The sequence below is a fragment of the Haliotis cracherodii genome, unplaced genomic scaffold, assembly GCF_022045235.1.
Source record: "Haliotis cracherodii isolate W230 unplaced genomic scaffold, xgHalCrac1.p SCAF_15, whole genome shotgun sequence".
NCBI classification, from domain to species: Eukaryota; Metazoa; Mollusca; class Gastropoda; order Lepetellida; family Haliotidae; genus Haliotis; species Haliotis cracherodii.
The window spans coordinates 36692612-36706056 of NW_027266270.1; the positions used below are offsets into that span (position 1 = coordinate 36692612).

At 40.6% G+C, this 13445-nt stretch overlaps 1 protein-coding gene across 3 annotated transcripts in view; it reads right to left on the reverse strand.

The window, feature by feature from the left end:
• Positions 1–1219: 1219 nt before the first annotated feature.
• The window catches only part of LOC139462115 (polyglutamylase complex subunit TTLL1-like), a 42423-nt gene continuing 30197 nt past the window's right edge, over positions 1220–13445 (reverse strand). For 2 of the 3 annotated variants that reach the window (XM_071243620.1, XM_071243621.1), the window contains exons 5-15: positions 13256–13360; positions 12125–12200; positions 8717–8851; positions 7767–7875; positions 5898–5978; positions 5231–5293; positions 4530–4570; positions 4091–4136; positions 3369–3478; positions 2707–2760; positions 1220–2089 (exon numbers count right to left, since the gene is read on the reverse strand). In XM_071243620.1, the coding sequence (XP_071099721.1) occupies positions 1969–2089; positions 2707–2760; positions 3369–3478; positions 4091–4136; positions 4530–4570; positions 5231–5293; positions 5898–5978; positions 7767–7875; positions 8717–8851; positions 12125–12200; positions 13256–13360 (941 nt within the window). In that variant the 3' untranslated portion in view covers positions 1220–1968. The remainder of the gene's footprint in view (positions 2090–2706; positions 2761–3368; positions 3479–4090; positions 4137–4529; positions 4571–5230; positions 5294–5897; positions 5979–7766; positions 7876–8716; positions 8852–12124; positions 12201–13255; positions 13361–13445) is intronic. The other variant, XM_071243622.1, reaches the window with a different exon arrangement.

Consider the following 13445-nt stretch of genomic DNA (forward strand, 5'->3'; position numbering starts at 1 on the left):
CGAAACAATTGGACTTCTCTCCCGCAAGTTTGATACATGCTTTGAGGAGGTTTCTGTCTTGTAAATAGCAAATCAACTGACTTGTGATGTGATAATTTGAATCCTCGCGGTAAAACCAAACGTGAATAATTTACATCCAGCTGGATTTGTTTGGAGTCTACAACAAAAGGGAGACGTCCAACTCGTCTCCATAAGGACACAGCAAACTGGGTAGCATCAATGTTAACAGGCATTGTTTAGAAAACATCCATATAGCAACGAATTCTGGGCTTGTAGCACAACTCTGGTGGGTACTATTTTCTAATATGGACAAGCCAGACATACCGGCCAAATACAAACTTGAAAAATTCTCTTATAAAATGGAACTTATCAATTTGAACATGTTACCCAAGACACCCAACTGTTGTAAGTTCAAATGCAGACTTGGCCTCCATATCTTACCATATGCTGAGGAAAATACACATCAAATACCCTCAGTCACTGCTGGTTTTTAGGGCTTCCACGTAAAGACGAACATGTTTATCTGTGCATGATCGACTGATCCTAAATCCTGACTGAATCCTTGAAAATAATATATTCCTCTCGAGATGACAGTGAAACGAGCAGTGACTTCCCCCCATGTCACGTAGGTTTATAGATTTTAAAGCAGGGAAGGTCTCTCCTTGGTTTTAGAACAGGGTAACTATTGCAGGTTTTAGGTCGTCCAGTTTATGTCCAGCAGTTGCCTGATAATTTCCAAAGAGGAAATCTGCCATGTGTTAAAAATTTCAAAACACAAGCTGTCAATCACAGGGGGCGTATTCTTACATTTGACACTGCCTGGTTTTGTAGATGGAATCATTCGTTTCTGCTTGGTTGGTTGGTATGTTGCTTTACGCTTTACTCTGCAATATTCCATCTATTTGACGGCAGTCTGTAAATAATCAAGTCTGGACCAGACAATCCAATGATTGACATCCTGAACATTGAGTGGGATCGATGACATGACTCAACCAAGTCAGCGAGTCTGACCATCCGATCCCGTTAGTCACTTTTTACGACAAGCATAGTCGCCTTTTACGGCAAGCATGGGTTGCTGAAGATCTTTTCTACCCCGGATCTTCAAGGGTCATTTCTGTCGGATGTCAGGCTCAGCTTCCTCTTCTAGCATGTGCAAGTTTTGATTGACAGGTCAGATCGTGTATTGATCAATTAAACCACACAAAGAAGTGTTCACGTTTATTAATAAATACAGAAGATATTTAGATGGTTGCGGTGAGTACACCTGGTGTAGAGTAATGAAAGATCTCTCTCTCTCTGTGATAACACATAAATGAAGTGTTTATTTAGTGACAATTCTCATGTACCAGGATATTATGCCTCCATGCCACACTAATGGCCTGGAACCATTCACCGCCAATACTATCTTGTCCTTCAGTGTGGAACAGGACCGAAGCCCTAGAAACTCTCAGGAGCTAAATTGCTGAACACGACCATCCATCACTTCACCTGATTTGTGACCTGTGTGTTGAGGTAACATATTCACATCTATCACCACTTAGTCAGCACATGATTCCTTGACCATGGGAATAATCTGATGATTATTTGATGAACAGTGAAACTGGGGATATAACAGTAAAACAATCCTAATGTCATTATTAATCCTGGCAATGTTCTGTTAATTTCAAATTGTCATCAAGTAGAGATAAGATGCAAAAGATGGTCAAGTAGAGAAAGCAATGATGGATGACGCCAGGTTTCAGTGTGAGGCTGTGTGAGCACAAAAGTTTTCATTTCTATCCTGATAAAGTTCTGTCATGAATTATCACACAGGGCAGATGAACCTATTGACGAATGTAGTTTGTTATCACTCAGGAATGCAGTTGTTTGTTATCACTCAGGAATGCAGTTGTTTGTTATCACTCAGGAATGCAGTTGTTTGTTATCAGTCAGGAATGCAGTTGTAATTACTCAGGAATGTAGTTGATATTATTTCCATGTTGCGTGTGTGGATCTCCTGTCTCGGGCACCTCGAGGACCTATCCCAGCAGCCCCTATTCGCTTCACTTCCTGGTTCAGAAGGTCAGTCTGGGCCAGGTCTTCATCATATCTGTAACATAAGGTCAAGGTCAGTGCAACAACACTGTCCCAGAGTGTACATTAGTACAGTCTGCATGCTTGAACCACAGGTGGTGCTCTCCTACCCCAGCCTCCTGACATGTGTTTTGGCCTGACTTGTCAATGCTTGAACCACTAGTGGTGCTCGCCTACCCCAGCCTCCTGACATGTGTTTTGGCCTGACTAGTCAATGCTTGAACCACTAGTGGTGCCCGCCTACCCCAGCCTCCTGACATGTGTTTAGGCCTGACTAGTCAATGCTTGAACCACTAGTGGTGCCCGCCTACCCCAGCCTCCTGACATGTGTTTTGGCCTGACTAGTCAATGCTTGAACCACTAGTGGTGCCCGCCTACCCCAGCCTCCTGACATGTGTTTTGGCCTGACTAGTCAATGCTTGAACCACTAGTGGTGCCCGCCTACCCCAGCCTCCTGACATGTGTTTTGGCCTGACTAGTCAATGCTTGAACCACTAGTGGTGCCCGCCTACCCCAGCCTCCTGATATGTCATTGGAGTAAGTGATACTGATGAAACATTATCACAGTTGCAGCATGGGAATGGACATGATGGTGAAGCCTGAATCATACATATTAAAAACAATGTCACTCACAAAAGTTCAAAGTTCCCCAAATGTTCCTTGGAAGGTATCTTGCTCCAACGGACACTGCAAAAAACAACAACACGATCACACCCATAAATAAGTAATGTTACATGCACAAAATATATATTTGACCAGTAAAACAATTTCCCTCTTCATAGACAGCATAAAAGGTAACATATTTCAACACCCACAATTTACAGACAGTCTGGGGTGGGGTGGGGGTTTTGGGGGGCTGTGGTTTTTTTTGCTTGGTCCAACTAGTATGTAACCAAATCAACAGTTGAAAGGGCCGCCTGACATAAACAAACATACAAACTCCTCTTTCCACCATGACCATAACACGAGATGCACAAGTAAAGCAGTGCGCATGTAAAGGGAAGTAACTGCGTGCTATATTGAATTACATTGTTTTTAAGTATTAGAATTATGTTATTTTTTTAAAATGGAAATAAAAAAGAAATATGCGGCAGACTTTATAATGATGCGGGCAGTGCCTGAGAACAAAGACTATGATCAAAGAGGCCTTTTTGTTCCTCTCTTATTCCTCTTGCACTGCTACTGGCAGACTAATGTTATGTCTGATAAAATCCAGACGAACTTAATGAGAAAGTTGGTTTTATGCTGCAAGGTGCAAATTTTCTACAGTGATGAGTGTGTCTATGAAGACTTACTCTGGACCTTCTCCTGGTGGGATGACGATGTTGATGACGTCGGAGATGAGTTTATACTTCATGATGCGGTCGCTGGAGGTGGTGGCAGTGAGGGAGGGAGAGGCGTTCACCTGTAACACATGGAACACATGGAACACTCACATACTAACATATATATGAGAGAGGCAATCTTTGTTGCTTTAAAATAGTTGTACGAAGCCCTGATAGTTACATCTCTAAGAACATTTCTTGACAAGCTGATGTACTTTTTCATAATAACTGGAGATTATAAAGAATGGGTGAGAATTCCATGAAACATTCCTGCTATTTTAATGTTTAAAAATGTGCCTTAGCCCTGGAAAGAAAGTACCGTATTCGACGTAATAAGTGCCCAGGGCGCTCTCAAAATTAGAAATAGGGGGCTCTTATAGAATATTATTTTGGTGGAAAAAAACAGAGTTGAAAGATGAATTTCGTGGTTTATGCTGACAGACTGAAATGTTTATATGCGACAGATATATTTTTCCAAGATGTAATTGCCCATAATTAAGAATGCATATAACACATGCATGCATATTATACGCGAATAAATAATCTTGTGTACATTGATCAATCGGAAGGGGTGCTAAATGGGATTGTTCTCAAGCCAATATATTGGCAAATATCGCCGTGGGCGCTTATTAGAGTGAGGCGGTTATTACGTCGAATACAGTAACACATGTCTCAGCCATATCACCTCTTACCTCAATAAGCCATGGCTTGAGATTATCGTCAATAATAATGTCATACCTGAAAATATATTCCACAATAACCAAATAAGTGTAATCACAACTTGACACTCCAGTTAACAGTAAGTAAACAAATTGCAAGTGATTCCATGGCATCTGAGTGGTAACCAAGTTATCAGTTTGTTTACATTTCCAGTTTATAAGCAGTCTGTGAAGTTATTTTTGTTGATTGATTTATTTACAAGAACTGACCCAGTGTGCACGCCATGTAAACCGGCATCAAACAGGATGAAACGTGTGAGTATCAAGTTTTACCAAATTTTATAATATTGTCATTTGATAATGCATGATGCCTTAATACATGTCACTGTAGCAAGGTGCTATATATGCAAGCTGTTGTCATCTAGGTCTGTTTTCAGGATCTAATAAAAATAAAACCTTTCTATGTTCTTACCCATAGCACTCAAAGCAATGTCGATCATTTGATATCACACCCTGAAAATATAATGTATTTTATACATCCAGTTAAAACAGTTAGCCATAACTTAAATGGTTGTTTGTTTGTTTGTTGTTTAATGTTGCACTGAGCATTATTCCAGTTATATAACAGGGGTCTGTAAATAACTGAGTCTCAACCAGACAATCCAATGATTGACATCATGAGCATTGATCCAAGTATACTATGGGATCAATGACATGCACCAAGTCACCTCTTACGACAAGTACAGTCGCCTTTTACAGCAAGCATGGGTTGGTGGAGACCTATTCTACCCCGGATCTTTACAGGTGAGACTTAAAGGTACAAAGATAAAACATCACACCAGGTACATTAACATTCAGCCCACTGATGGCAGATGTCAAAGTATTATCAACAAATAATTTGTATACAAAGAGTGTATAAAAATATATATCCCTAAAAGTTGTAAATAAGTGTTATGGTACAATACTGGTTGTGATCAGTGCTATCTATGTTGTTGTAGCCAAGGGGGTTTAGGTTGAGTGCTGCTGGCAGGGTGTCTGTTTGATGAACAACCATTGACATTGTTAAGGTGAGCTAAGCAAGGTTCAAAAGGAGCCAGCCATTCATTACATCTGGAGTATTCCACCACACTCATCACATGCATGTGCTGTTGAACAACCACTGGTTCATCTTACAGAAACAGCCTTCAGTGAGTGAACTGTTTGCCAGTGGATTTCATCAAACAGTTTGTCCGACACCTGGAACAAAGAGACAGTGGCATCAGCGGAGGATTAACAATGTCTGAATGCTGCATTCCATTTCACCTTTCACTCAATCACCAGGCAAAGTGTGTCACCATTCCCACATCCAAACACAGCCCCCTACACAGAGCGTGTATGTCCCTAGCTGTCAGAGCTCTTGGACAATCCCATCTTCCCGAGGCAAGGGAGTTAACTGACCTATAAAAGTCCAGGTTCTACCCTTGCTGAACTACGCTGAAATTTCAGGGCTTGATTGTATTATGATTTATGCCCCTCCTATGTCCCCCTCCTACTGAACAATCAGATTCCACCTCTCCTTTCCCTTGCATTTGGTTCGAACAAAATGGCGGCTCCCAGTCAAGACAATCTGATCAATAATCAAGATCTATATTGTAATAAAACGGGTTTTACTTCATGAAGTGCATCAAATCATGTGAGCACCTTGATGTACAAAATATCTGTTAATGCTAAGCTGACAATACACTTAGTTTGCAAATCCTGCAATCAACGGAAATCTGCACAGCAATTTACGAACTGGATGTTGATTTTATAACATAATTTTGATTGGACTATGCATAGACCGGTTACTCCAGCCGCTCACCTCTTTGCCCCTTGTCCCCTCCAGGAAGAGGCGGAGATTCTGCACCGTCCACTTCCCTCCATGGATTGCATTGTAGTCCTCCTGTAAGTGGACAACACCAGCGGACATTAGTGATGGCCAGCGATCTCTATAGTCATGTAATCTAATAATCTAATTAATCTAGTACTAACATATACACTCATGCACTGGTATGTACATAGTTTATGTTCATCCATCCCAAGCTCTATACTACGGATGTCAAAATAAATGCTTACCTCACATATAAAAAACAAATATCCCCATACTTGAGCCACATGATATCTTGTTACTTAATTGCCCCATATATGTCAATAATTCTCAGTCAACAGGATGTTGATTTCATCCAGTTTGTGGAGGATTGGTTTAAACAGGCTCATTCTGATAGCTTCATGCAATCAGGATTACTATTTGGTTTCATGACAGGTGGTGAGTAACTCGTTTTGTTAAGTAACTATGACTATATTATGTACAAAAAATGAATGTTTTGAAAATAAGTTTTGGAAAAAAACATGAGACATTAGTCAGATGTACACTGTGTCCCACCTGCCCTTGCTTCTGTATGGAGACATTGGTCAGATGTACACTGTGTCCCACCTGCCCTTGCTTCTGTATGTAAACATTGGTCAGATGTACCCTGTGTCCCACTTACCCTTGCTTCTGTATGGAGACATTGGTCAGATGTACACTGTGTCCATCTACCCCTTGCTTCTGTGTGGAGACATTGGTCAGATGTACACTGTGTCCCACCTACCCCTTGCTTCTGTGTGGAGACATTGGTCAGATGTACACTGTGTCACACCTACCCCTTGCTTCTGTGTGGAGACATTGGTCAGATGTACACTGTGTCCCACCTACCCTTGCTTCTGTATGGAGACATTGGTCAGATGTACACTGTGTCACACCTACCCCTTGCTTCTGTGTGGAGACATTGGTCAGATGTACACTGTGTCCCACCTACCCTTGCTTCTGTATGGAGACATTGGTCAGTTGTACATTGTGTCCCACCTACCCTTGCTTCTGTATGGAGACATTGGTCAGATGTACACTGTGTCCCACCTACCCTTGCTTCTGTATGGAGACATTGGTCAGATGTACCCTGTGTCCCACCTACCCTTGCTTCTACATAGAGATATTAGTCAGTTTTACACTGTGACTCACCTACCCTTGCTTCTATATGAAGACATTGGTCAGATGTTCCACCTACCTCTTGCTTCTGTGTGGAGACATGGGTCAGATAATCCACCTACCCTTGCTTCTGTATGGAGACATTGGTCAGATGTACCCTGTGTCCCACCTACCCTTGCTTCTACATAGAGATATTAGTCAGTTTTACACTGTGTCCCACCTACCCTTGCTTCTATATGAAGACATTGGTCACATGTTCCACCTACCTCTTGCTTCTGTGTGGAGACATGGGTCAGATAATCCATCTACCTCTTGCTTCTGTATGGAAACATTGGTCATATGTACACTGTGTCCCACCTACCCCTTTCTGTTTGGAGACATTGGTCACATGTTCCACCTACCCCTTGCTTCTGTATGGAGACATGGGTCAGATGTACCCTGTGTTCATCTACCCCTTGCTTCTGTATGGAGACATTGGTCACATGTTCCACCTACCCCTTGCTTCTGTATGGAGACATGGGTCAGATGTACCCTGTGTTCATCTACCCCTTGCTTCTGTATGGAGACATGAATCAGATGTTCCACCTACCCCTTGCTTCAGTATGGAGACATGAATCAGATGTTCCACCTACCCCTTGCTTCTGTATGGAGACATGGGTCAGATGTACACTGTGTCCATCTACCCCTTGCTTCAGTATGGAGACATGAATCAGATGTTCCACTTACCCCTTGCTTCTGTATGGAGACATTGGTCAGATGTACAAACATGTTGTCCAGCTCATTGATGTTGGCATTGTACTTGACTGTACAGAAGCGACAGAAGCCAAGCTTGTACCTACAACACAATGACTTTTTCAGTGTATAGCATTGGTATCATTCACAGTACCGTATTTTCTTGAGTATAGTACACAACTTAATCTTCTAATTACACTGTATGGTTATAAAAAGTGTTCATTGTACATCTGGACTTATATTTGTAACTTATTTCATTAATGGTGTTTAAAATAATTTCGGTGAATTTAATTTCGTTAAAAGTCATATATGTTGTAGTTTGACGATTCTATGTCAACATGTAGTTCTCGCAGTCACGTGCACGGGAGCCTCGATGGTGACTGGTCAAATTGTTCCATGTGAAAAAATAACTGGCAACAGCGATCAGCTGCACCGAAGTGCTAAGTCTACAGAGAGGTCTGAAGGAAGTCACCAACACTTACATGTAGCACTTGAGAGGCCTGAAGGAAGTCACCAACACTTACATGTAGCACTTGAGAGGCCTGAAGGAAGTCACCAACACTTACATGTAGCACTTGAGAGGCCTGAAGGAAGTCACCAACAATTACATGTAGCACTTGAGAGGCCTGAAGGAAGTCACCAACACTTACATGTAGCACTTGAGAGGCCTGAAGGAAGTCACCAACACTTACATGTAGCACTTGAGAGGCCTGAAGGAAGTCACCAACACTTACATGTAGCACTTGAGAGGCCTGAAGGAAGTCACCAACACTTACATGTAGCACTTGAGAGACCTGAAGGAAGTCACCAACACTTACATGTAGCACTTGAGAGGCCTGAAGGAAGTCACTAGCACATACATGTAGCACTTGAGAGGCCTGAAGGAAGTCACCAACACTTACATGTAGCACTTGAGAGGCCTGAAGGAAGTCACCAACACTTACATGTAGCACTTGAGAGGCCTGAAGGAAGTCACTAGCACATACAGTCGCAGGTCAAACTTCTTCCCACCAATCAGCAGTGGGTTGTCAATGTACTTTGATATTACGTATGTGTCCTTTGCAGTAGGAGGAGTGAACCTACAAAATAAAAAACAATCAAGTTTGTTGCTAAAATACTTTAAAGTAAACAATCAATATTGTCTGATAACATATCGAGACTTCTTACTGAAAGTGTCTAAGCTGTCTTGGAAATCAGCCATGTAGACAGATTACTGTGACCAGGGACTGCTGATATAGTGGAGAGGTGGTGGACTTTTTCTTTTCCATCCCATGTGTCTCTGAAAACCTATGACCCTCCCTACAAATACTGGGGGAAAACCTTCCAATGGCTTATCTATTTCTTACACACCTGTGGGTGAGAAACCCATTTGCGATATCTGGTATCAAACATATGTGTGAGATGGAATTCCAGGCCCATGATTGGCTATTCCATGGTGATGACCTGAGGTCAGATTATGCTGGACTACTTTCCTGAGCGTAGTCATTGGTCTGTTGTTATGTCAACATTATGTTTTTTTTAAAGTGTAAACCCCTTGGATGCCTCCTCTTCAACCCTCTCTTCAAAGTCGAATAAAATTCAAAATACATCATGCATACTAATACACTTCACAGTTTTGAATTCCCTCTTCTGTGATATCATTCATTGTCATTTTAGGCAAAGCAAAATTACTGAACATGCTGAAAGTGACTTCTGAAAATTTGGTACATCATAAATCTCGCTAGATCACAATTCATGGTGTTATTCACTGTGTGTTTAGAAATCAAAATATCTGATATTAACTTGAAGAATTTAATCTATGAAAATAGCATATAAGTAATCACGGGTATCTGTTTTTCATCAAATCACTAATGATAATTCTGAAAAATCACTGATAAGACTAGAATCGTTTTGGAAAATACGCATATGTACACGAACGCTGAAGTGTACGTACTGCCATAATGGGTTGTGTTTACAAAATGCCGGTGTAAGCTCCCAGAATCTACCCCAGGTTAAAATTTAGGGACTTTCCAGAATCTACCCCCTTTCCCAGATTATACCCCCAGGGGGTATAATCTGGGAGTTCCCAGAATCTACCCTGGTGTAGAATAAATTGTTATCAAATTCAAAAATACAGAATGTTGTTTAATACATGCAAAGAATAAATAAATAAACTTGATCATCCTTAATTAAACGTGGATAAAATCGGTACCTTTGTATATGTATATAACCTATTCAAATAAGTCACATTCTCATCTCACATGTGAGATTTCTTTAATTATGATTACTTTTTGGAAAAACTGGTGCTCCAACCTTTGTATTCTCAGTTTAAATAACAGAATATGCATGTTTTAAACTAATTAGATGTGTACTGAATAGGCATTGGTCTAAACTTAATCAGATGACAATGTTGTTACAGCAATTGACCAGAAGAGATCAAGACTGAGTTAGATGCATCCCCCAAAAGAAAACTTCATGTACATTCATGAAATAAAAATGTTTGAATCAAACAGGGCTTGAGTAGATTCTGGGAGCTCCTAGATTATAGTTATAACCTGGGGTAGATTCTGGGAGCTCCTAGATTATAGTTATAACCTGGGGTAGATTCTGAAAAAGGGGAGTAGATTCTGGAAGGCCCCAAAATCTACACAAGTATATTTTGAAGGGGGGGGGGGGTGTATACTTTCAGACTTTACACCAGTTATGAGATCACGTATATTTCAAACTCAGCCGATTACATGCATACCTGAATTCCTCATACATTTTAGAATCAAATGACAAATGGTCTTTGGCACCAATGCAAATTATCTTGATGAAATCAAGTGAAATAAATTTGGTGTGGAAACGAACAGTATGCTCGGAAAACTGTACTTGCTGAAATGTAAACAAAACAAAATTCAGATTTTACACTGTGTAGCATTTTTAGAGGTTCTTTCATCTAATTGATGCATACATTGGCTTGATTGCTTGTTTGAGAATATTCATGGGAAGAGTATAGTTGCACAAATTATTGAAATACAAAGATATACATTACAATGATGTGGGAAATTCAACAGAAATCATAAAAATTTCCGTCCTGTGTGGCGCCATGGCTGAAGTAAAATTATGCACAAAGACAACGGTAGTTATCTGCATTTCTGACTAATTCTCTTGATTGCATTGGAAAACATACAACAAATGACAGTATGCAGATTGTCAGAATGTTTCTGAATACTTACATGACACATTTATGTATATACGATCCTTCAATCAACGAAAATCCTCCTCTGGAAATCCTGTGTACTGTTGTCAGTGAACACGCCATTAGTAAAAGTCGGGCACCGGTAGTGATGTCATACAGAAGTTAACATTGTTGTACATATTTGGTAATTTCTTTGAGGTGAAAACTTTTAAATCGGCTTTTGTCTAGTTTGCATTATCATCATCGCCTTGATAATCCAGATATGGCAGAAACATGTAGGGTCACATTACATATGAGTAGAAGTAAGCAGTATGCTGGATGACATCACTCATGGCCGTAGTGTTATGTATTAATGCGCTACTGTGATCATGAGAAAAGACAAAATGCTTTGATTCGATGCTAACAAGGTGTGTAAGAAACAGATTACTGCACTCGTGCCTGTCACATACCATTTATCTTACAACTCATTGTTACAAAGTGTATCTAACTTGCTTTCACTCATTAGATATGTTTTGAAACAACTTGTTATAAGATAAATGGTATCTGACAGACACCCGTGTAGTGATCTCTTTTTTTCACATGACCCTCCTAGAAACAAACACATTTATCATTAAATAACCTTCCTAATCAGTGTTTTCTTTTCACTACTATCCCCTTGATGCTGCTGTCTTCCTTTTTAAGGTTTCTTCATTAATTCCCTTGGACCCTCATCCCCCACAGAATATGACTGGTCCCCTAAACACAAAAATAGTTGTAGCAAATACAATGAGTGTTCAACAATTAAACCAGCATCTAACTATCTGTAATGAGCAGTCAAGCCAAAAGTGAATAAACCAGTGAGTGATAGCGGTAACATCAATACATTTGCTTCAGTGAAGCTGAGAGTTCTCTAATGTTACACAAAATCACAGAACACACATGGCTACAGTGAAAGAATTGAAGTTTACACCCTTTTGTGCAATGTTTACGAATTACTGAGCAAAGGGCCCCATATATGGGCTTCACACATCTACATGTTTGGGATGATGATCACTTTAACCACTAGCATACCTCACCACCACTAAACTACCCTGTGGAGAACAAGAAGGAAAGGCAGCTAAGCATGTCTTGGGTTATCAACTAGAGATCCAGGAGTCAATTACAAAAAAATAGTTCAACTGAAAATAGTGTCAGCGTCTCTTATTCAACTCACGTTGTTGTTTTGCCATCTCTTGACCACTTCTTCAGCTGTGACAGCTTGTTGACCAGGAAGATGCCAATACCTCGAGCTACAACACAAATACAGACAGCTTGTTGACCAGGAAGATGTCAAAACCTCGGGCTACATCACAAATACAGACAGCTTGTTGACCAGAGAGATGCCAATACCTCAAGCTACAACACAAATACAGACAGCTTGTTGACCAGGAAGACACCAATACCTCGAGCTACAACACAAATACAGACGGCTTGTTGACCAGGAAGATGCCAATACCTCAAGCTACAACACAAATACAGACAGCTTGTTGACCAGGAAGACACCAATACCTCGAGCTACAACACAAATACAGACAGCTTGTTGACCAGGAAGATGCCAACACCTTGGGCTACAACACAAATACAGACAGCTTGTTGACCAGGAAGATGTCAAAACCTTGGGCTACAATACAAATACAGACAGCTTGTTGACCAGGAAGATGTCAATACCTTGGTCTACAACACAAATACAGACAGCTTGTTGACCAGGAAGATGTCAACACCTTGGGCTACAATACAAATACAGACAGCTTGTTGACCAGGAAGATGTCAATACCTCGAGCTACAACACAAATACTGACAGCTTGTTGACCAGGAAGATGTCAATACCTCGAGCTACAACACAAACACTGACAGCTTGTTGACCAGGAAGATGCCAATACCTTGGGCTACAACACAAACACTGACAGCTTGTTGACAGGAAGATGCCAATACCTCGAGCTACAACACAAACACTGACCAGCAATCCAATACCAACAGTGCCAAAACAGCCAGGACTAATACAAGACTGACACAGTGGTGCAGCGGTAACCTTTTTAGATAACTTTATTAGTTCCGTCTTTTCTTCCTTGTTCTACAGTGCCAATGCTAAATGATTATTTCTTAATCATTGTACATGTAGGTATAATCTATTGGATCACTTATTAACTTGCAAGAAGATAATGCTGGACTTAATGTGGTTAATGCCCAGTCTCCATTGTAAAATACTGTTACAAATACTAAAGCCAAGACTATCATTTCATTTAATTTGGTTGTATAATTTCGGGGAGACCTCTTATGTAGTCCGTCACTGTAGATGCGTACCCACCTTTCCCACAGGGTTTCATGATCCACGTTGTGTTTGGGTTCTTCCTGAACTCCTCAACAAACAGGTTGTAGTCGGCCGGCAACATGAACGTCTGCGGGATGAAATCTGAAAATGACAAAATCCATTCTTATCAAGGCATTATTAAACAAATATTGTTAACAATCAACCAGGACATCTTTTTTCTCTTGTT